We start from the raw sequence: 24,831 nt of genomic DNA on the forward strand, positions 1-24,831 counted from the left end.
CGACACTTTGGAAGGAAGCAAGAATTATCATCCTGGGAAACATGTGCAGAGAGAAAAGACACAATCCCAGGTAGCTCTGGAGGAGAAACTTAAGTGTCCCGAGCTGACAGTTGCAGAATTGAGAACATTCTGAAAGTCAGAGCTGTCACAATGCAATAAATTGCCTTGTCAGGAGTGGCTTCCCCAATGCAGTGAGTGCCCAGGCAGAGGAAGGAATGCCTGCTGGGGTCCATTCACTTATACATTAGTCAGAGTGTCATGTGTGCCAACAACTTTGCTAGGGCTTCATCTGGAAGGATTCCTATATTGGGAGGGAAGCTGATGTAAATGAGAAAGAACACAAGGAGAGCTCTAAGTTCTATTCCACTTTTAAGAGTTTATGATGTCTTCCCAAATGGTGGATAAATTAATGTTCTGAGACAAGAGTTTCATTCCAATCTACCTTAGTGGAGGAACGGAAGGGAAAAAGGAAGGGGAAGGGAGGGAGGGAAGGAAGGACGGGAAGGAGGAAAGGAAGGGAGGAAGGGAGGAAGAAAGGAAGAAAGAATTTATAAATAATGTGTTACAGATGGGTGATTAAATATACCACTGAAATGATTATGTGATCAAATCAAGAATTATCCAGCTTTCTTAAAGATACTAAGTTTTTAGGGAAGAAAAAGATGAGATGGAGGCTTTTCCCCCTTCAATTTAAGATCTTTAGAAAGCAAAATGATTAATCAGAAAATAGGTTCCCTTTTCTCTCTCTCTCTGGTAACTTATCCATTCCCATGACTTCAACTACCAAATACGGAATACTGTATGCCAAATCTGCAATCCCCGGCCAGAACCACAAATCAAGTCACTCACAGACATCTCAAATATTCAGCGTGTCCCAAACTGAACTTACCATCTTAATCCCCCATAATCTGCTTTTCCTCCCGTATTCCACATCTCAGTGAATGGCACCGCCATCCACCTGCTGGCCCAAGCCAGACATCAAGAAGCCAAGGATGACTCTTCCTTTATCCATCAGTTACTGAGTCCAACCATTTCCTTCCATTTAATATCGCTTGAATTCATATCCTCCTCTTCATCCCCATTGTTCCTGATTTGGTCCAATCTCTCGTCTTTTCCTCTTGGAATTGCTTTAATTCCTCCTGAGTAATCTCCCTGCCTGTCGTGTTGCCTCCTATTCACAGTGTTACGAGTGACTATCCTAAACCATAAATCAATCATGTTATCCCACTATTTAAAATCAACCCTTAAGTAGATTTTAAGTTGGATTTTCACTACATGCTTCAGTGAAAATCCAACTTCCTCCCCCTACCATTCAAGAAATCCCCTTCATTTTTTTGAGGTGAGAATTCTAACCCAGCTTCCGTGTCATCCCTTCCTCTGCGGACCCTATGGAACTATGTCTCAGTCTTACAGAACCTCTTCAGTTCTGGGCTTCCTGTGACATCCTCTAGCTCCTACACCTCTCTGCCTTTCTCTCAACTGACAATTTTCTTTTTACATGGATAGTTCCAACTCATCCAGTAAGACGGCACTATCCACTCATGCAGTATCACTTCTAATATAACAAAATTCATATCGATTCATCCAATAACCATTTCCAATGCCCTTCTCTCTTGCCTGCCTCTTGAGTCCTAGTGCCAACTAACACTGTAAAAGTTCACTTTCCCAGCTTCCCTTGCAGCTATGAGTAAATATCTGTTCGAGATCTGACCAATAAGATGTTAACAAAATCCTGCTCAAGGCCACTGGTTTCTGGGGATGCTAGTTTCCCCGCTGATGGAATGTGATACAAGTGGGTATCGATGCTACTCTAACCTCTGCCTCTCCAACTTCCTATCAGGAACTCTGACATGGTGTCTGGGGTTCAGCAGCCATCTTGCAAGAAATGCAAGATGAGAGAAAAAGATGAAGAATTAAAAATCAGCATGCTGAGGAGGGCAGAAAGCAAAGATGGCAACACTAATTTGCTGAATCCACACAGGCAACTCCCACCTGCAGACATCCCCTTAAGTGATGGAAAAGCCATGTTTGTTTGATGATGAGGTTACTATGATCAGGTATTCCATTAGTTGCAGCTGAACACACACTTAACTGCGATCGCACCCCAGGGAATTCTTGCCATGCTCTCTACAAGTGAGGCAGTGTGGGGCGGTTGAGAACAAGGGCTTTGGAGTCCAGCAGATAGAGCTTGGGATCTGGGCTCTGCCCCTTCTCACTGCACAACAACAGGCAGGTAACCTAATCCCTCTGATCCTCAACGGCACCTGCCCCTGTAACACGGCAATGACAATGCCTAAGAAAGAAACAAGGTTGTGAGTGTAAAGTATTCGTGGATGCTTGGTATACCATGAGCACCAAAACATCTCAGCCATTACTACAAGGAAATTGATGGTTGGTATCCTAGACATGTAATCCAACAGCACCCTGTGAACACATTGATCAGTTCCCTAATGCCCTGACTTAAAATCATCTGTTACCCATCTGACTCCTTCCTTAGACTGTGGGCCACACTGAAAGCAAGAAAGTGGCAATGTCACTCTCTGGTACCTAACAGGGGCCTGCAGGGCACAGATTTTCCACAAGTACTTTCTGGATGAATGAATGAATGAACCAAAGACTAACGTGAGTGCTGAAGTTTGGTTGGCTTCTAGGACAGCTAAAATTTATATGGATGGTTAAAAAAATACATATACTGAGGACCATACGATGGCAGACATGCTGATGACATGTTAATTTTATTTATCAAGAAGCCAATCAAACTTGTAAAGCAGTAAGATATTCTGTTTTGCTTTCACAGATATGTGATTTGCCTTTTCCCTCCCTGCCGTAAGGGAGTACTTCCTCTCTGTCTGAAAATCAAGAGAGCTAGGATATGAGGTGTCAAAACTACTCGCGATACAACCAAGCCAAAGACAGCACATGAGATCTACATTTTATCTTCTCTACTCCGTCCAACTTAGCCTCTAGAAAAGGCTCTCCTTCTGAATATTGTTATGACGTTATGAAATGAACGACCCTCACTGTTTGGCAGGGGGGATGATGTGGAGGTGGGAGGGGGTAGCTTCTCGGGCTCTCCAAATATCAGAACGCGCCCAAACATTTTTTCTAAACTGCGTTTTGTCATCTGCAGTCAAACGCATACAAAATAATATTGTATAGGAACGCTATTTAAACGTGACCGCTGAAATACGTTGCTTAATCACAGTGACCTTGGAAAACCGCCCTTGATATAAAAACCAGCCCTCCCTTGGTCATTAAGATTTTTGCCTTCACTGGGAGCACTTTCTTTGTCTCTAGGGAGGAATACTCCCTCGTAGTAAGGAAAGGTGATCTGCTCTGATAAAACTTTAACAGGTGCTTAAATTTATATATTATATTACAGCCTTACAAGCTTACACTAATTATTAATTATCCGCCTAAGTGTACACTGCTTTACACATCCTGCCCCTTAACTAGAGTACTCAGAAAAGCCATTGTACTTTGCCGGACTAACGGACCATGTCTTGAACAGCTAAATGGCCTAGCAAATGCAAAGATTTTCCCATATGTACACTTTACAGTGTTAATGCAGATCCACTGCCTATGCAAACCAACTGCGTTTCCACAACCATATCCCACCTTGAGGAACGCGGGTAACTGAGGGAGGGCTAGAAATGGATGATCTTAGCAAATGAGAGCCAATTTATGAAGCAGCTTCCTTAGTGTTTGCAAAGACCATCACTCTGTGGTTAGGATTGTAGGCATAGTGAGTTCTCTCATTCTACTCTGCAAACATTTTCCAGAAGTCACAGAGAGGCTTCTTTTTATGCTAGAGCAGGTGTGAACTCAATTCCACCCTGAAACTAGTATCAGCTCAGCTGAGAGAAGAGCCATAAATTTTTATTTCAGAACTAAATGAAACTCATGAGGGTATGGGGCAAAATCTCATTAACTATTAAAAAGCCTTTAAAAGACTCTGAGCAAGGCTGCTTTCTATTGTTTTATTTTCAATTTGGTGTTCAAGCTATATACAGGACTTTGCAATGAACGGAAAATGCAATCACAAAAGTGCATATATTTTGAACAGTTTTATCTTTGAGGTAACAAAACATTTCAGAGAGTTCTTCCCCCCCACACTGAGACCACATCTCCATGAGCTAGGTCAGTAAAAGAAATAAGGAAACCAAGGTTAAAGGAAAAGTGGGAGATCACCACAAGATTATCCAGCAAACTATTATTTCGTAGGTCAGTTTTGCCCCTAACTAGTTACTAGGATGCCTGACAGGTTGCCCACAGCTGCTTAAGCGGTCTGCCAAGATATTGAAAATATTTATGCTCACTGCATCTCAGTTTCCAAATAACATTTGCGAGACCATCAATAAATAAGGAAATGGGAAACTCTGCAATGAAAAAAAAAAAAAACACACACACACAATATAAAGTATGAATTTAATCCTGTCAATCCAAGCTTTAAGGATTCCCAGAATCTGAATATTAGGCTCATTTCTGAATACTCTGAAAGTTCTGTAGGAGACAAGGTCACCAATAAATTCTTCTCCATGATTTGGTATTGCCCAATTAAGTACCATCAGTTACACATAAAGAGTTTATGCTCGCATCCCAAGCATTCATATTTGGCTACTGAACTGTTAAGAGTACGGCTTGGTCTGAAAAGCCAAGGTGAGGAAAAGGCAGGAGCAATTAGTAACCTAGTAATTTCAGAGACTCAGGCAGCCACACCAATGCTGATAATTCAAGGCTAGAAAATCGTACTTCGAGATCGGAACGCTCTAAAATTAGCTTTTTGTGTGTCTCTTTCTCTCTCATCCTTCTCTCCTTTTGTCTCCCCCTTCTCCACCAAATGTTATCAGATATTACACACATTCTATTTTCATTCAGCTTTTAATATGGCCCACGAGGGGGTGGCATTTAATTAATCACTTCCACATTCTGCCAAAACTCACTACATGAGTCTCAAGTCTGCACATTACTTTTGCCAAGCTGGTCAGACCCAATGAACAGAAAAAGAGCCTAGAGAAAATAAAAGTAGGTGTAATGATCATTCACAGCCACTGCATTTAAAGGCCAGGTATTAATATTTTTCCTGTTTCTCCGTTTTAATGCAGGGCAACTACTCAGATGAGAAATTCCACCAGAGCACTAAAGATTGCCCAAAATCACATAACGGGAGAGTGGAGAGCTGGGAGTCAAACCAGTGCCAGCTAAACACAAGCCTTGCTCAGCCCACCATCCTCCACTGCCCCCATACTAGGGCTTCAGCGGGATTTGCAACCTGTAGGAAAGCTTTCTATGTTTTATTTTAAACATCAACAATGTAACCAGCTATATTTTGCACCAATTTAAAGCAAAACACCCTTATCGTTTTTTCTATTAAGAAACATGTGTCAAGGAACTGAGGAAGGATTAATAAACAATCATCAAGAAGATGAGAAATGTTTGGGATGTGTCTATTAAGTGCTTGGGAATAAATTTAATTCAGTCCCAACCTATGCTCCAAATAGTTTGCCACTGTTGGTCCCTGGGTCTGATATTCTGCAAGAGGAAATAAAATGAGATCCACTGAATACCTCTTTCTACTCAAAAATCATACACGATTCCTTAGGAAAGGCTCAGAACCCCTCGGGAGTGAAGGGAATGAGAGGATAATGACATACACAGGCAACATTCTCTGCCAAGCTTTTCTGGAGAAGAACGAACTGAACTGGAAGACTACCTCCAAAACATTCCCCAGAACCTAGAAGGGACGTGTAATAGGATCCCCTTGATAAAAAGCATCATACCCAGAGGTTACTCCATACGCAGATGACCTACAGTGTAGGTGAAGAACTCTCAACTTGTCAGCGGGCTTCCCAGCCCAACACTCACAATCCACACCAAGGCGCTTTCCGCCACGGGTAACGATGAACCTCGAGAACATTTAAGTTGGAGAGAAAAATGGCCGGAGACAAATGTTTCATCAAGGGGCACATCTGAATTCCACGAAGTTGGCCCCAAAGAGGTACTTGTTTTCTAGGATTACTGTTTTTTGTGGAAAGGCTGAAAAAGAAACCTTTTTATTTAGGTCTTGCTGTTTTCAGAAGTGATGACTCCACACTATCTCCACCTGTTCTTGCCTTCTGTTCCAATCTCAATAGAAGGTAAAGGTGTTTTCAAACTGCCATCACCCAAGACCCAAAGTCTACAGAATTTTCAATTAATCACAGACAAAAGTGACAGAGTACCAATGAGTAGCTGTGCAATGGCCTAAGATAATAGTCAGAGAGCAGAGTGGTTACTGCAAAGTGTACCACGTCATTGCATGGCTGAACGGTGATGCTGGGGTAAGTGTGACAGGTATCACTACGCTCGCCTTAGAAATGCGAAAGTTGGGGCGCCTAAGAAATTTTGCCAAAGTCCCATCATCATGAAGTGGAACAGCCAAGATTAAGACCGCAGGGACCCTGAGGCTAGGCCACTATTCCACGAGGCCTCTCAAGACTGCAGTGCTTCAAACTGAGCTCCTTGGCTGCTCTGGTCCTTAATTAAGGTTATCATGTGAACAAAGAAAATAGGCTTACGGGGCTTCCCTGGTGGCGCAGTGGTTGAGAATCTGCCTGCCAATGCAGGGGACACGGGTTCGAGCCCTGGTCTGGGAAGATCCCACATGCCATGGAGCAGCTGGGCCCGTGAGCCACAACTACTGAGCCTGCGCGTCTGGAGCCTGTGCTCCGCAACAAGAGAGGCCGCGACAGTGAGAGGCCCGTGCACCGCGATGAAGAGTGGTCCCCGCTCGCCGCAACTAGAGAAAGCCCTCACACAGAAACGAAGACCCAACATAGCAATCAATCAATCAATCAATAAATCTTTAAAAAAAAAAAAAAAAAAGAAAATAGGCTTACGGTATTTTTTTTTTTTTTAATGAAGGTCAATATCGCACTTAAGGTAGACACACAACTTTCACGCACATGAGGTTAATAGACTCTGAAAATTACTGCTGCTTCCCCTGGAGCTGAGGGGCAAGGAGAGGTTTGCCAAGTGTTTGATCCTCCACCCAAGGATCCAGTCAAGAAGGCCGTCACTGGTGAATGCTATCCCAGGCATATTTTAAGTGGCAAGCTTAGGCAAAATTCAAGGTAATGCCTTTCCAGTGAAAAACTTAACAGAAAAACTTTGTACTAAAGGAAGACGACACTGTTTATTCCACATCCTCCTTTCCTTTAAAGATCGACAGTCCTTCCCCAGCCCATGTTCTCATGGGCCTGATTCATGCCGTGACTGTCATCAGTAGAGGTGGGAAACTTCTGGCCCAAAGCTGGATCCAGCTCTCACCACAGTTTCATGCAGTCTTGGCACGCTGACCAAGATTAAATGTCTGTTGGTTGCACCTAATCCTCTACATTAAAGATCAACAAATACAACTATATACATATTAGAGTAAAATAGAGGGTTCTTCTGCCCCCGGCAGCAGGCATTCTTGTGTGAGTGCTTCACGGCGACATGGCAGGTGGTTGGAGGGAAGTTCCCGGGAGCCTGTTTGTCAGTGGTCCAGGGGAACGATCTCTGTCTGTCACTTACAGTGACGTGTCCCGGGACCTTGCTGCTCCAGGATGCCAGGCCGGCTCTGAGCGGCTGCCGCAGTGGGCTGTGGGAGTGGGCACCAGCCTTAGGCTCTGCCAGAGACCACTGAAGGGACTGGAGACAAGGCTGGAGGCTGGAGCCATGGGCGGTTGCATGACCAGGCAGCTCTGGACAGCCTGGCAGGGATTCAAGCCAGAGACCTAAAAGAGAAGGTTCTGGATGACGAGGACATGAAGCCCTTGACTCTGGCTGGTTGTTGCCTTCATCACGGGATGAGGACAAGGGAAGCACAAGCTTTGGTGATGAAGTGAGAACAGCCCACCTCTGACTCCTCCTTCCTGTGTGCGACTCTCCCGCGGTCCTTTCTCTATCATCTTCCTCTCAATACTCTTTTTCTGTTCCATGCCTCTTTGTCTTTCTCTCTAATCTGCTGACCAGAATCCAGAGTCGAGACCCATTTTTATATTTTGCTTCTCACATGAAAGCTGGAGCCTTGTTCTTTATTTTCAAAGCTGCTAAATTGAAAATTACAGATTCTTCTCTTAAAAGAAACTAAATAAACCCTGTAAATTGGCTAAGCCCGATGTGCATTCTCAACTCCCTTCTCTCTTATCTCTTTCCATTGCACAGGCTGGAGAAGCAATTGTGTACTTTCCCACCCCCTCCAAACTCTGCAGCTGGAGATGGCCGTGGATGTAGGGGGGCCGGGGACCATACGGCCAGACTCACCTTTTCCTGCTTCTTGCTGCATCAAACCCAAACTTGACTCCTGAAGCTGTGACAGTCACCTTTAGACAATGAGGGAAGGGACAAAGGAATCACAGAGATACAAGCCTGGACTTCAATGAACTGCAAACCAAATCTAGCCACGGCCTACCACCAGACTTCTAGTATGAGAAAAATTATTCGTAAGCCACCATTAGTCTCATTTTCCATTCTTTCCAAGCAAAAGCATGCCTACCTGACACAAACTGCTTTTTCCTTTGACTTGACTCGAAAACAATTTATTTTCTCTTAGGGTCAATAACTTTCTATGTGAGAAATCTTCCTCTGGTATGTAGAAGACCTACACTTTTCTGCTAGCTATAGTTTTCAAGTAACGTTTTTCTGGTATCAGTTCTTCTAAATTTTAAAAAAGCCTGGTTTAGTCCACCTAGTTTGACTATAAGTGTTTGGTTATCACAGCATTGCTACGCTATACCATCGAGCAAGCAGCCTAATGGAAAGAAAACAAGACTAATGAAAGAGGAACAGAAATGTTTATTGACTGGACAAGAGGAGACAAGTTACCTTATCTGAATACTGGAGACACACAACTGTTTTCAGTGGCCTTCCAAAAAATATTGATTTTACTTATTTCCTTTTATAAATAAAATAATCTGTGGCGTGTTTATTGAAAACTGAAATCTACCACACTGTAATATGGTCTGTTTCCTGGCATTATGTAGAGTCAAGGTTACAGAACTACAGAATGAACTTCTAGATGACTGTCCCTGGTTTAGGGTTTTCTTCTTGATATAGTAAAAGGTAGGCCTGACTTTAATTTATGGGCTTTTCATTTAGGGTTTAGACCCAAATATCTGATTTCCCCAATTTATTCATGAATGAAACAATCCACTAGCCATTTACTGAGGCCCTGCAACTCTATGCCAAGGCCTGGCCCATGCATAGCACTTTTCTCCCAGTGACGTACAGTAACTTAGTGAGTTATTATTTTATCCCCTATCAATCCAATCCCTTACCTATAGTTTGCAATGAGTTGAGGTAGAAAAGCAACATCCATTTGAATCAGGCTTTAAAGAATTACATTTGGAAAACACATCACTAGCAAAGTTACGTGAAGGTATCACAAAATAGAGATGAATGGATTAGAAAGAACGCTAAAACATCTCTAAAGATAAAATACCGTATAAGCAGAAAATGGCATACCTAAAAGATCAATGGACCATTAGTTGAGAAAATTACCTCAGAAATCATCTAGAGACTTGTTCCCCCCTCAATTTAAAGATATAAAAAAGATCTGACCTAAAGACCCACAGACATTTGTAACAAAAGAGAGTAGAAAAGTCAGTTCTCTGGCTCCCAGCCTTCACTCAAAATCAGCATTAATTAGATCATTGGGGATGATACTTAAAAGAGTCTTATTTGTTAATACTTCAGGAAGACATTTTAAGCTAACATTAAAATAACAAAATTCCCAAACAAAGCTAACAAGAAATAAGACCACTATTAAACACTTCTTCTCTCAGAAACTGCTTGTTACCACATTATCAGTCCAATAGCTAACAGATGATATCAAGATAACCTCAAGCTAAAAAGTGTCATAAAAAAAAAGGCATTGAAAATGCACAGACATCCCTAACTAGTGAACTTGTAAGCAGCCTGCTATCACTACTGAACTTCAGAACAATTAAAAAGTGAACTAAAATTTCTAGAGCTGACATCCACATTCACAATTCCATTTTCACGAAATTACTAAAATATTATTTGACCTCTGGCACTTCAAAGTCAAATAATAGCCTTTTTTGTCCAGGTTTTGTTATTTTCAAATATTTACATTCCAGCATGGAAAAAAATAAGATACCGAACCAAGAGGTCAAGTTAAATCTTACCCATGCTTTGAAAAAACTATGTTTCTTTGTGGTCATTCTTTTCCTTTGTGTGTTAAGGTTTTCAAAACCGTTTTCCGAGTAAGAGCCTCTTCATTGGGTATTTCCAGTTTTAACAGTGAAAAGAAAAACTCCCTGTATTAACATCTACTCACATTCGCCGTTTTACAAGACTGTGCCACTGGCCTCTGCCACTGGGATTTGAAAGCGCTCACAACACTTCACCTTTATGCTGGGCTAAACTCAGGGTAGCCATAAACACTTTGAAGTAATACAAACCTAAATATTCCTGCTCGGCAAACGGAGCGGTGGAAGCGAATTATAATGAGCTAGCAGCTGTCACAATATGACCACAGTAACCAAATCAAAATATCAACCGCTAACCCAGATGAGATTCAAAGGTCATCCTATAAGCCAGCAGCTTTCTGCAGTTCTGCCTGAACCACCATCTAATCCTGCAGTAAAATGTTCCACTGAGCTAGTTTAGAAATCAGTTAGTCTATGGTAGGAAATTACTTAGTGCACTGTTGGAGTACCACGAGTGGGACAGGAACCAAATACCACAATAAGGAAACTGAACCATTCACAAGGGGACATGTTAAAACACAGCCGCTCATGTTGAACTAAGCTGCACCCAACCGTACCAAAGTATCACTTTTCACATCCTTCGGTTACCAATGCATGTCTATAATCTTACTGGCATCTTGCTCACTCAAACAATCTGGTTTTCAATTAAGGCTCTGGAACAATAGAAGCAATATGCATGCTTAGATCCTTCCTTGGATCAAAAAGTTGTAGCTAGAAAATATACTGTCTCCCATTGTAAAAAAATATTTGGACAATTACCTGCAAAAGCTTCATGCCTGGCAAACAAAACAAACAAGCAGGAATGTTTTTTTTTAAAAAAATCCGTACTCTTTGCATATAGTTCTTGCCAGGATTTTCAACTATTTCATAGCATATAATCCTCTTAAAAGCACAAGGCTCGGACCCATGGCCCCTCCGTCCTATTAGCATATTCTGAAAGCTACCCACTGACCACCTGTAAAGGTTTAATCAAACTGTTTAATAACTGCAGTGAACAAGTTTCCAACAGATCAAGTGTACATTATTATCATTAATAATCATACGGAGACACAAGGAAGAAGTGATTAGTTCTCTCCAGATACAAAACAGGGCAGGGAATTTCAAACAAGTAAAAATGCAAACTGGCTTGCTTGTCTCTACCCAAGGAAAACAATGAGTGAGGACTCAGGAAGTGTCAAGTAAAAGAGTCTGCTATACAAATATTGAATCATGATGCTGTACACCTAAAACTAATATCATGTGATATGTCAATTATGCCTCAATAAAAATGTTTTTAATTTAAAAAGGGAACTATATGAATTGGTCAAGGCAGGCAGTCAGCTAGATGACTCAGTGCTGAAATCTCAACTCCTCCAGACTTCCCCACACTAAAAGAAAAACAAAAAGCCACACACACTTATTCTTTAAAACGACAAATTTCAGGGCTTGCCTTTTTTGTTTACTTTAGTTATGTTTTTCTTTAAAGGATTTACACAGTATCAACTTCCAAAACTCTGTATGGCAACTGTAACTACAGACAGCAATGGAAGGAGCAGTGCACCCTTATAAACCAAGTGTCATTAATTCTTCTAGCACAATAGGTGCGCATGCGTGTGTGTGCGTGCACACGTACGTCTGCATGCATGCAAGTGCACTTGTGTTCATGTGTTTATTTTTAGTTTAGGGATTCAAACTAATAACAAATAAGGTATTATATTCAGGTATGCAAGCTTATTTCTAAAGGAATAAATTAATGGAGACAACCTATTACTCATAAATTATATACCATTTTGCATAAGTTTGAGATACACAAATAAATTAAGTTTTTGTATTTTGGTGCCAGAGGTAAGTATTAGATTACAAAAACTAACATTTATGCAAAACCATTCATGTGAAGTCAGAGTTCAGAATTGTAATAAAGGGTTTTGTTACTATAAAAGAAATTATAAGCAAATGTTAGCAATGCCTGCATCATTTCTCCAAAATAGTGTACTGCCATAAAGAACAAAATATATAATAATAATTCAATCCTAAAAGAGGAGAGTGGTTCATTACTTCTTTCTTTCCTTGCAATAAAATAAAACCTAAGTGAACAGTTTACCAAAAAAATAGGTCATCTGCAGTTAATAACTCTTTCCCGTAAAATTAGTGTCACTTATTTCTGTAGCAGACGCCTAATTCAGTCACAGACTTGATTGATTTGACAATAGAGAATCTGGTCTAATAAAGTGGCTGATTTATTTCTGATGCTATAGCTTTTACCCTAATGTGACATCACAGCAGAATGAAATCTTTGACATGTAAAGAAATCCTATGCACTTTTCATGAAAACTAAGGATTCTGAAAGTAGATGTTGTTGTCAAAAACTTACAGTAAAGACTAATATCTTCTTTTGGTAGAACGAAAACTTCCACAAAGACTACAACACAGAATATGGATTCGGACACATAGGGGAGTTTAGGATATACCATAGATTCGGTGAGTTCAAATTATTGGCTATACTAATAGGTCTTATTTTATCTTTGTCTTCATTTGTCAATTGGTTGTCTTTAATTTCTTGAAAACGATCTCTCTTCTCTTTGTAAAGGTACAGCATAGCACCAAGCATGGTTCATTTCAAAAGTGGTTTCATTTTAAATCAACAGCAGCTTGGGCAAAATCAATGAGCATCTTTGTTCCCTGAATCTAGCCCTGAGATACTCAAGCCAATCAAGAAGGCATTTGGGATGTGAGAAATTATAAGGGGGGAGTGGGGAACGGGGGGGCGGTGGATTTGTAATGCAGCATCCTAGTTAATTCTCTAAAAATATTTTTTTAAAATCCTTTTCCAAAGTAAAGATGCAAGGTATTTCATAGTGGTTTAAATGTCTTTTCCTCCCTTTTTTTTTGCACACTGCGCCATGCCCTCTGGCTCTGAGGGTGACTTCCCTGACCCCAGTCTGACACTGCACCGTTAATGTCAGATAAACCATTTAGCCCAAGCACAATTCTTTTCTGTGCAAAAATCTGCTTGAGGTGGAAAATGTAGCAGTTTGTAAACAATAAAGAGCCATGTTTCAGACCAGACAGCTTATCTAACAGAGAAGTCCTTTCATTGGGAACAGTGGGTGGGAGCCTCCCGGACATAGTAGCATTTCCTACCACAATGCAGGAGACTGTCTTGGCCTCCATATTTAAGGGTTTAATGGGAAGGAGGGCAGACGGGATAAAAGAACACAGCTGACATGGACTTTCAGCTTAAACAACAACTAAGTGAAAAGAGTCAGCTCTCTCCATTCCAGCTCTAGACTCTCAGCCCACTTATATTTTAATACTATTTGGATTGAAAAACAAATTTGGTTCGTAAAACAGTTACCCAGGAGGATAGACGAACAAGAACAATTATTTGATATCTCTGTATTGTTTGGTGTCTTCTGTAATACTAATTTATCATGTTCTTTAGGAAAACTGTTTTTCATGGACATAACATAAACTTCTCAATATGAGTAGTAATTTATCCTATTTTACTTTAGCTCATTGGAGGATAGGTTTAGAATCTGCCAAGGAAATTCTTTAATATACTCTTTACGTGCTACTTCTCAAGATGATTATTTTCAACTTAATCTTTTATTTTATGAAGCTGGATGAGGAGAAATAGAGATGGGATGATATAAGATTCTAGAATTATTACTACTGTCATCGAAAAAAATCTAAAGTTTTTCTTTAAAATCTAAGTTGACAAATATATCTAGTCACCTGCATCTGTCTATGTTGGAAACAGGAAACACTGCATCTCTTATCAACAATTGATTAAAAAAACTGGGATTCTTACTTTAGCTACAAAGTTAAAACATAAATATGAAAGTTAAAGTAAAAAAAAAGAGAACAAACATAAGAACAACCTATGGTCAAACACAACTTTGAGAACGTGGTCCTCAAAGTTGGGATGACACTTTATTGCCCATTAAAAATAAATTCCTAGTATTTCTCTGCTTTGACTATAGTGTGTTAAATACCTGAAGTCCCTTTAGATGGATTTGATGGTGACTTTTGAAAAAACGACTGAGATTCAAGAACAATATACACCTTATATAACAAGTATAGTGTCCAAGGCTTAAAAATTGGGACATTTCTCAGAAGCATCTGCAATTATGGTTTCAGAATGATATATGTACGGCTGTGTGTTTTCCTTGGAGTATAGTCCAACAGCCTGGGACATGAAATTTAACCTCATTTATTGATGGATTCACAACAGGATTTGGCCACATTGAGAGATTTACTAATATTGTTAAAACTCACATTTATTAGAACAAAGATCTTTTTTTTCCAATCAAAACTACAGTAACAGCTATTGGGACCTTTTAAGCCATTATAAATTATCTTTCCATTGCTCAGGTTACTGCTGTGAAAAAAAAAAAAAAAAAATCCCTACAGGGTAGTCAAAGCAGAAAAATACGCTAAAGATGCCAGTAGGAAAGGCATGCTAGAAACTCGAAGACTGTCTCAAACTACATGTAGCTCACTTCATGAAGTAGGATGGGGATCTCCTAGACCATTAGCACTAAAGTTCACGCCTTGATAAATACATAACCAGACTTTACAATTCAACTTGAACATGCTACTTTGATTTAAGCACACTAAACCTATTATTAAAGGGATTTCCATGACCCCTTTAATAAAAATTCAAGCTAACACTGACTTTATCTCATTGCCAATGGATAGTCCCAATGATATTATTTTAAATATTCACTGCTTTCAGTTCATCAACCTTAAACTTAGAAAACAACTGTTGCAACATTGAAATTGGGAGAAGTGCTTTACGTCTAAGAAACACAAAATTTCCACATGGATTCAGTATCACTGAAATTAGGTAATTCCACATGGTTGTAAAACTTATTCCTGTATATGCTATTACCAAGCATAGACTGTCAATATTTTTCTGCAATTTAAAATTACTGTAGCGAACTGGCTGAAAATCCAAGTTCCTAAAAAACAGAATCTCTGTCTGGGCTTATATTCTCCCTTCCAAGGTAAAACATAAGCATTCAAAAAATGCATGTTAATTCAAAATTAGTCTTACTTTGTATTCTGGAATTGACAAAAGGTGGAGAGAGATTGTCATGTGACCCAAGGTCCCTGCTGGTCATGTGGTCATAGGGAGTCCCATCTCCATAGTTCTGCAAATAAAATAACAGCATAAGTTTAAATTCTCCATGAATAAATCAGCACATAAGTATGCCCGACTATTGACACCTCTCTGACCCAAAGAAATTGGAGTCCACCATTCCCACCCTGGCACCTCATTATAAGGAAGCTGCATCTTCACAGGTACAGTGGGAAATAGAGGGCTCTAGAGTCTGCAGAGCCCACATCTTCCTCATAACAGCCGTGAAATTGGGGGAATAATAATAATGGAACCAACTGCATGAAGTTATTGACATGATCAAATGAAATAATGCATGTAAAACACCTGATACATATAAACTATATTGTAAATGTTACATTATTATTTTGAAAAGCCCACATTATTTCCAAAAAAAAAAAAAAAAAAAAACACAAGGAAAGAAAAATGTGCTATGGGAAAGTTACCCATAACCTGTAATGAATTGCCTTTGGAAGGGGAAGGCGAAGGTAGAACCTTTTAAACAGCAGCATTGGATTTTATGATATTGAAATTTCAATGTTTTCTTAGAGTTGTTATTGTGGTTGTAAGAGAATTGGATCATTCCATGAGTAATTAACACATAAGAATGTTAAAATTATTACAACAGGACCATAAATGAACATCAGAAACTTAAGCATAAATTCTGAATTTGGACAAAGTATGCCAGAAAAAAAATAGTTTTAAAGCAGACACTAATCTTTGGAAATTTGTCATTATTATGATCATCTCATGGTTCTAAGGGGAATTCTAAATTAAAATAATGTTTTTAAACTGCCCAGCCACTTGCTTTTAATGGAGGAATTGGATAACATACAGGAAAGAGTTAAAATCATCTATCTTATATGGTTCAAATTTCAGTCTACTAAGATACATCAAATGACCAGAAAGGAAAAAAAGTCATGCTGCTCAGCTGGTTGCCCTGCCCATAAAGACTAAGTCAAATTTACTCAGAGGTATCAGTTGGCATGTTAGCCAAAGGGCAGAATCTGCCCACACAAAAGGGACGGATGCTGTAGGAAAAATGAAAATGTGCATCACCTCACTAGAGAATCGATGGAAACCTTAAGGTTCCAAACTACCCCGCTGTCAATCGCCTTTCCTCATTTATAAAAATTAACTTGAATGATACTGTCATGTGATGCTGCCACTATGTCAATGTATAAAAAGATGTCACGTTTTTTAATCCCTAGCATGGGTCTTACACTCACTGGTTCTATGCCAGGCGTTGCATAATACTAATTATTATTTATTAAGTGTCCTCACCCTCCAGAGTTACTAAACGCTTAATATACATTATCTAACTTAAACCTCAGCACAATGTTTCAAGGTGACTAAAAACATCACCACTTGAAGATGAAAAAAGAGAGACGTGGCGTGTTTGTCCGATACAAGTCAGCCACAATAACCTGTCTCGTGCCGACCCCCTGAATTTAGAAAATATAAATTACAAAATATTGATTCAAAATTATTCACTAACGTATTTCCCGGAAAAAAAAAAAAGTAGCCAGACAGTTCATGAAAGCCAAATAAAAGTCAGGACTATCCTAAATGGACCTTGTTCTCAGAAGAACAATTAAAAGTACTACATGTATTAAACTGAGAAAGCAGAAGAAATTAAGTACATTTGAATGAACTAAACAAGAGAGGGACATTCTGTCATCTCCTACGCTTGCTGTCAGGGGGAATGGATTTATTTCTGCAAGTGCGGACTGTAATGTGAGGAGGAGGAAAGATTTCCTCAACCCATCCATATAATGCACGAGAATGTCAGACTCGACAGCTGGTGCAAGCGCTCAACAAAGTAACCGGTAAGCTTACAGCTCCTGCTGTACCCTGAAGACTAGAGCGTTGAACCCCAAGGCCAAAGAACAGGTGGAAATGGCGAACTACAACTTGCTGAGATGGCCTCCTTTTGACAGCTTGATTACCCTCCTTACCTCTTATGCCAAAATAGAGACCTCCCTCCACCTCAAATTTATGTGAACGCTTAAAGCAAAATGTTACCCCCTCACCTCCTGCAGAATGCTTCATCTAGTTATACAGCTGGCTGGGGGAGGGGCAGGTGTTTTCCTACGTGCTCTAAGTCTATTTTTAATTTGGGGTATTATATGTATATTATAAAAACTGATATGGATTTTAGAGGGCCTAGAAATGACTCCATTAAAGACAGACTATTTATAAAATCATACACATTTAAGTCGGAAGGAACATGAAAGATCCTCTGGTTCTACTTCTTCATTTTACAAAGTAGGAAAATGAGGCCCAAGGAAGTGAAATGATACCCCCAAGGTCATATATATACAAAAACACGTATGGCCTAACCAACCCACTCGCACGCCATGCCACGGTCTTCCCATGACACTCAAACTAACAACCAAAAACCATGGAAAGGAATGGCAAAAATTTGAGACCAAATAAATGAATGAACCCACTGGTGACCAAAGGCACTACTGGTGGGATAATTGTATGTTTACAAAGTGAAATCAACTCAGATTTATTATGCAGATCATACTGGGAGGCTAGAACTTAATACTATGTCTTCAGAATTATTCAGTGGTTTATTTACACCAACACATTCCAGGGATACTAGGATTTTTCTCAAAGTTGCACCATCTACAACGAATAACTTTCTGTAACACTGGATCAATAACTGGCAAAGTAAGGCCAAATATTTAATGAAGGATTTTTCTTCTGGTTAGCCAAAGTGGAAGAGGTGTCAAAATCAATAATAACACCCAATAGGAGAATGAAAAAAAAGTGCCAAAAAGAAGCTGATCCTCATTAAACTCAGTACGCATATATATCTGGGCAGATGTGTGTGGGAGAGACAGAAACTCACCTACAGTTTGTCAATTTACATATGTAGATGTCTGGTTGTGGGAAAAAGATTAGATATACTTACCCTGGACGGGCTTGGATGTCCTCCACTCCCCCAGGACCCTGAGCTACTTCTGTCTTCTACATCTAGGGACAAGAGAAAAACTCTTTAGGCTTTCTCGCAAGAAGTCTTTCTTTTTGCATATGCACTTTTAAATTAATGTTTCAAATTAATCTCCTGTTGCCTTTAATTAAGAATCAGGCACGAGGCTACCACGATGACAGTGGCTTCTGACCCATCTACTTAAATTAAGTCATTTAAATTCACAGCAGAAATGAACTGGACCCTCAGGAACCAGAGGTATGAACATAAAAATTACTTCCATCCTTCACAATGTTTCATAGCCTCAACTTTTATAGACCTGAAACTGCACTTAAAGTCTTATTAAAATCTTTTGGACAAGGTAAGTTAAAAATACACTAACACAATCTTAATACACACACACACAAAGTTAAATCAGGTACATATCCATACTAATATTAGCTGCATCCATGCCATAATGCTCCTAGATACTTTCTGTCCTCTTACCAAGGCTTATCCCACCAAACAACAGACATGAACAAAATATGCAAGACGAAAAAGGATTCAGTAGTCTATTTCCATCAGGACATTACAAGGATATTGGAGATTTTTTTAAAGTTTTTTAAGTTAAGACAACATCGTCTCAGTCTTTTAATTTTTTTTTTTAATGGGCACACCATTTGGCTACAATCCTTAATCTGTGCACTGAGATGTGGATATGAAAGTTGTTAAGGCAATGTTTTCTTTTGATAAATGATGGCAAAGAGAACTATATGAACTCCCAGAAGGCTGGAATTCTCTAAACCCTGTACCAGCGAAGTTCTAATGCTGACCAATTACTAGATGCTTCATCAGTGCTTCAAGTGGCAAATACTTGAAGGACGGAGAGTCTAACAGCTAAGTTACCATATTTATTGCTCAAAACATAAAAGTGTTGGAAAGATCAGTCACTCTATATTTAAAAATGGCTTTGAGATTTTTGATGAAAGGCTCTTTATGAGTATGAAAAGTTTCACTGTTGTATTATCTTTATCATGGTGGGTAACAGACGGCGATCACAAGCTTCCTCTGACAGAACTGGAGGAGGAGGTGTGAAACTTCGGTTCAGGAGACATACTCCCATTTACTGTGTTTTCTAACATTTCAGTGATACTGTTTCTTCTCTTAACACACTACTGTCCTTCCTTTTATTACTCCTATTTGATTATCAGCAGAAGTGATCACAGTATACTTAATTGATTTATTTGGGGGTACAGTGGAGTACATGGCATTTTAGAACATAGTAAGAGATGGAATAGAAACAACAACCAACAACTATTACCACTAAACCTGAAATCTTTCTCTCTTTTTTTAAACAAATATTTCAGTTCCTTTCGTTAGTACTTCAGAAGATAATGCAAATGCAAACAGTTATCCCCTGTGGACAGCTAAAATCAGTGACTGCGAGCTTTAAGAGATGTCATGGAAGCTCGGAGGAGGAAGTCTGGAGAAAAGGTGCAATACTTTCCCAGATCTGCTGTTTAACAACCCAGCCTCCTGGCCTATCTCGTGTAGGCTGAATTGGGGGGAGTACACGACGAAGTGACTTAGAACCCTTGGGATTATCACACAAATAAGTTTTGTAGCCTGCATAGTTCTCTTCATCCTTAACTCCAAGTCAAATATTTGCAACAAAAAAAAAGAAGTATAAACGACAAAATCTCTCAACCAGAAGTCTGCACATCTTGACTTGCTTTTCGCCTGAAACAGCCAGCTTGGATTAATTTGAGAGATTTCTCCTCTTAAATTTGGCCCAAAAAGTAATGAAGGAATAAAGTTGAATCCCTGTATCCACCATAAGACTTCGTATTGTTTGGACCCATTTTATCTTTTCAATTTTCAAAGAGGATTTTAAACATGAAAAGAAGGCAGAGACAAGGAAGAAAGGGGACCATAGTAATTCTAGGTCAGTAGTTTTGCACTGGGGATGATTTTGGTCCCCAAAGGACATGTGGCAATGTCTGCAGATATTTTTGGTTGGCACAGCTTGGCAGGGTGTGGAGGTGGGGTAGAGCTAGTGGCATCTAGTGGACAGAGGCCAGAGATGCTGCTGAACATCCTACAAATGTCAGAATACCCCTACAACAAAAAATTCTCTGGTCCTAAACGTCAACTGTGCCAGGATTGAGAAGCCCTGTGCTACAGGACAAATTCTATTAAAGAGCAAAAAGGAAGAATCGAGTTAGAGCAAAAGATGTACTACCATTTGATTTATAATGAATATGACCACTTACTAAATACATAGTGACTTATGCATTTGAAGCTGGAGTGTTTCAAGAGACCTTCCTATACATCGTCCATCCACAGAATAAAAGAAAAATGATGGTCAACCAAGCAGCCTGCTAATTAGTAGGCAAATAAAACACATCAAAACTTGAGTATTCCCAACTGAGCAATTTCAAAAGCGAGCAATCCACTAATTAAAAGTGCTGGAAGTCTAGCTTTTTCAAAACAGGTTAAATACTGGCTGGGTTCCTTCACAAATAGATTCCCAACCAATCAAATCTGACTGCTCTTTTCCCATTCTTTCCCATTCCATCGTTCTCACTTCCTGACCTCACGCTGCTGCACCTCCTTTCTGCTCCCTTCCTTTTATTGCTCTCCTTTTAACAGGTTTCTCCTTCCCTTGGCCTCCTGCTAGATGGAGAAGATAAGACACCTCTCTAGCCCTCCCAACCCTAATAGAACAATCGTATGACTTCTGATGATATTTTACCTTTGAGAGAATATCTGTACAACTGGTGCTCATGTGTCCATTGCAAGAAGACACAAAGCTATAGCATGTAACGAATATAAACTTGTTTTTAAGACCTTTGTTTCCATCTTCCCTCCCACTGAGCTTCATCAGACCTGCCAGTTAGTCAGCAAGCATTTCTTCGACAACGATCCCAGTGCATCTCAAAGTGCATCTGAGGACCACCTACATCTTAGGCACCTAGTATGCTCATTTCAAAGTCAGCATCTTAGGGTCCATTGCAGACCTACTGCTCCTGGATCTCTAAAAGTAGGGCCAAGAAAACTGCTTTTTTAACGAGGTCCTCAGGTAATTTTCCTGTACACAGGAGTCTGAGGACCACCCGTCCCCTCCAATGGGAACACAAGACAGATGCATGTCCCACCCTGTACCCACTGCCTAACTCACTCCCTGTCTTAAAATTCCTGCCCAGGTGGCTGGTTTCAGCAGCATTTGGTCCACATTCTCATCTCATCTACATCCCAGTAGCTCCTGCCCACACTCACTTTTTATGTAGACCCTGCACGTGGCCTACACTTGGCCATTCCCTACTCCCAGCTGGTGTACCTGGACACTACACACACTTTCTACCTCCACATCTTTGTACCTGCTGTTCCCTCTGCCGAACTGTTCCTTACGTCTCAAAAAATAATAGCAGCTAACATTTCATGAGCTTAAATATGTCAGACGCTGTGCCAAGCACTTCAGTAGACTAACAGTATCACCATTTGATATATGAGGAAACCGAGGCTTAGATGGGACAGAAAACCCTCCCAAGGTGACAGTAAATGGCTGAGCTGGCAGACACAGGTGCTGTCCCTGTGACAGCCAGGGACTGTTCTTCTCCAGCACAGTAAATGCCTCCCTGGTAAGAAGCTCAGATCGCTCCATGACCAGCTCGAATGTTACCCACCAGTCACTTCTCCCCAAGCAGAGTGGATGTATTTATTTTGGAGTTTGTGCCCACTCTTGTGTCCACACAAGATTACAGAATTTATATAACACAAATATATAAAACTAGATATGTGAAGAAATCAAGAGACTGGAAAATAAAAGCAGGAGAACAATCAAGCCAAAGGTATGATGAGCTTATCAAGAATGTACACTGTGATGGACGGGATATTTGTGAGACAGGGGTCAAAATTCTAGAAGCTCCTGAGTGGGCAAACAGTGAAACAAGATTCACAATGAGCACTGGATAAAAGTACCCAAATTATTCAGGAAAGTCATTAAGGCAACAAAGTTACAAATGAAAAACTGCCCAATAGAAGCTGTCTGAATATTGAGTTCTTGTGTCTCCCTTGTTCGGTTGTCACCCTCTATCCAAGATGGGAACACATACAGAAAAAGACAAAAAGCAAGTGAATGATAGAGACTTATTCTTCCAAAAGACTGAAGTGGGCTCCACTGTTCAAAATTTTCTAATTTATTTTACCCTAGACAAGGACAGACTGAGTAACTTCCACGGGTTTGACAGCTGCTTTAGGAGGCAACCTGACCATCCACGAATTTTCATTTTATTTGAGTAGTTCTGCATAAGCCCCGTCTAAAACGTCTGACATTTCTGCACCAAAACACGAAAGTGAAGTCTGGGCAGAACTAGGACCAAACACTCCATTTAGAGAAAAGATATACAGAGATGAATTTTAATTTCTCCAATTTCCCATCCACACTCATTAAACTTATGATTACTCAAGTCTCCACTTTGTTTATGTGAACAGCGAGATCAAAGCTATCAGACAGACTGGACAAATGTCAGAAAGCACGGCACGAAGAGTTGGGATAAAGACCTAGATTTCAGCCGTGACTCTGCATTAACCAGCTCTATGGTCTGAGCCACTCCCTGGACTCTCTGAACTCATTTTTGTCAGCTGTAAAATAAGTGGGTTTGATTTCCATTCTTAACAGGGCAGGCTAGTATATTGGGACAACTCTGCCACAAAACACTAAGTGAAGTAAGTCAGACAAATGTCATATGATGTCACTTATACGTGGAATCTAAAAAGTTGATACACATGAACTTACTTACAACACAGAAATAAGACTCACAGACACAGAAAACAAACTTATGGTTACCAAAGGGGAAAGGGGGAAGGAATAAATTAGGCATTTGGGATTAAAATATACACACTACTATATATAAATAGATAAGCAACAAGGACCTACTATATAGCACAGAGAACTATACTCAATATCTTGTAATAACCTATAATGGAAAAGAGCCTAAAAAGTATATATACAGATATATATATGTATATATAGATACACACACACACACACACACACACATACATAACTGAATCACTTTGCTGTACCTTAAAGCTAACACAGCATTGTAAATTAACTATATTTCAATACAAATTATATAAATAAATAAATAAATATTCACGGCTTTAAAAAAACACTAAACATCATAGATAGAAATTTTAATCTTCTTCTAAATCCTAATGAGCTGACAAGATAGTAAGAAAATATCCAGCCAAAATCAAAGTGAAAGCTGGAACCCACGGAGGAAGAAAAGACATTGTTTTGCCCTGAGGACATCTGCCAACCTAGAAAATGTAATGGCCTCTTGGGTCAAGGAGAACAGAAGTGAAAACTCAGGATCCACCCAAAGCAGGTATCTAACAGGAGATAAAAGGGATAATAAGGTTTCCAACCTCAAGGAGTTTTGTTAAATGAGTTAACTGATACTTGTTAAACCCTTAGCAGACTACCAGTAACCAATACCTACCACAAGTGCCAAATTTACCAATACCTTCCAAAATCTAAGGTAATCAAACTGCATAAATAAATAAACTTGTGATTTATTCAAGGAAATCTGAGTCTCACATTTTTATGACTCTTTGTTCTGATAAGTGGCTGGTCAGAGCCTCAAATACTCTCCTGGTTTTTAGAAACTGCCAATATGTTTAATCAAGTCCCACATTCTCCATGAGCCCCCTGCAGCACAATCACCATGAGAATTCAGTGAGCGTTAGATTTGTTGAGTGACTTAATTTACCTTTCAAATACCCTCTTGGCATCTCATTTCAACATGTTTTTGTATACTGTATAAACGATATGCTGCCAAAATTATGTGTGCTGACCAAAGGCCCAAGCTAAGAACACAGACTAAATATTATGTAAGTTTAACCTTGATTTGAAATGAACAAGTGTGAGAGTTACCTAACCCTGTTGATTTGGGGTAGCACTGTGTATCCAGCCTTTCCTTCCTTAGAGCCCAGATCCTGCCAAACAACCAGGGCTCTAGAATTTCATGAAGTCAGAACAACCAAAGTGGTATTCTGCATTGCTCTAAGGGTCTACAAATTCCTACCCTTATGGAAATATATTGATTTCCTGAAGAAAGCTTCTACACACTCAGAATGCATTGGGAGACTGAGATTGAGTTCTCCCTGGAAAGATAATTATTCTGAGGCATGTGGAAGTCTACACGGTCTCAAACCCTTCTCTCTGCAATAACAGATACTATTAAATCTCCTCCACACCATCATGGAGACTCACAGACAGCGTACATCTGTGGCGCCTACTAATTTCCTAGTCCAGGAAGAACCCTTGGCTGAGCCCTTCACACAAACTGAGATGGCATATGCTCTCTGTCAGTGCCAGATGAATTTAGAGTTCAAAATATTTCATCAGCAAAGAGCATGTGAAGGATGTACACATTTTCATTAGCACCCAGTATAATAAGAACTCCTAAGCAGAGTGATTTGAAGTCAAATTGGAGTCCTAGGACAGAGGTAGGAAGAGTTGAGGCGCTTCGGATATTGACAAGGGCCAC

At 39.8% G+C, this 24,831-nt stretch overlaps 1 protein-coding gene across 14 annotated transcripts in view; it reads right to left on the reverse strand.

Annotated features, from left to right (window-relative positions):
- TCF4 (transcription factor 4) overlaps positions 1-24,831 on the reverse strand; it is a 355,534-nt gene that overhangs the window by 218,275 nt on the left and 112,428 nt on the right. For 13 of the 14 annotated variants that reach the window (XM_059895588.1, XM_059895581.1, XM_059895582.1 and 10 more), the window contains 2 exons: positions 18,278-18,339; positions 15,292-15,388 (listed from right to left, as the gene is read on the reverse strand). The exons of the other annotated variant lie outside the window; for it this stretch is intronic. In XM_059895588.1, coding sequence (XP_059751571.1) covers positions 15,292-15,388; positions 18,278-18,339 — 159 coding nt within the window. The remainder of the gene's footprint in view (positions 1-15,291; positions 15,389-18,277; positions 18,340-24,831) is intronic. 14 annotated transcript variants of the gene reach the window in all.

The sequence above is a fragment of the Balaenoptera ricei genome, chromosome 14 (genome assembly GCF_028023285.1).
Source record: "Balaenoptera ricei isolate mBalRic1 chromosome 14, mBalRic1.hap2, whole genome shotgun sequence".
Lineage (NCBI taxonomy): Eukaryota > Metazoa > Chordata > Mammalia > Artiodactyla > Balaenopteridae > Balaenoptera > Balaenoptera ricei.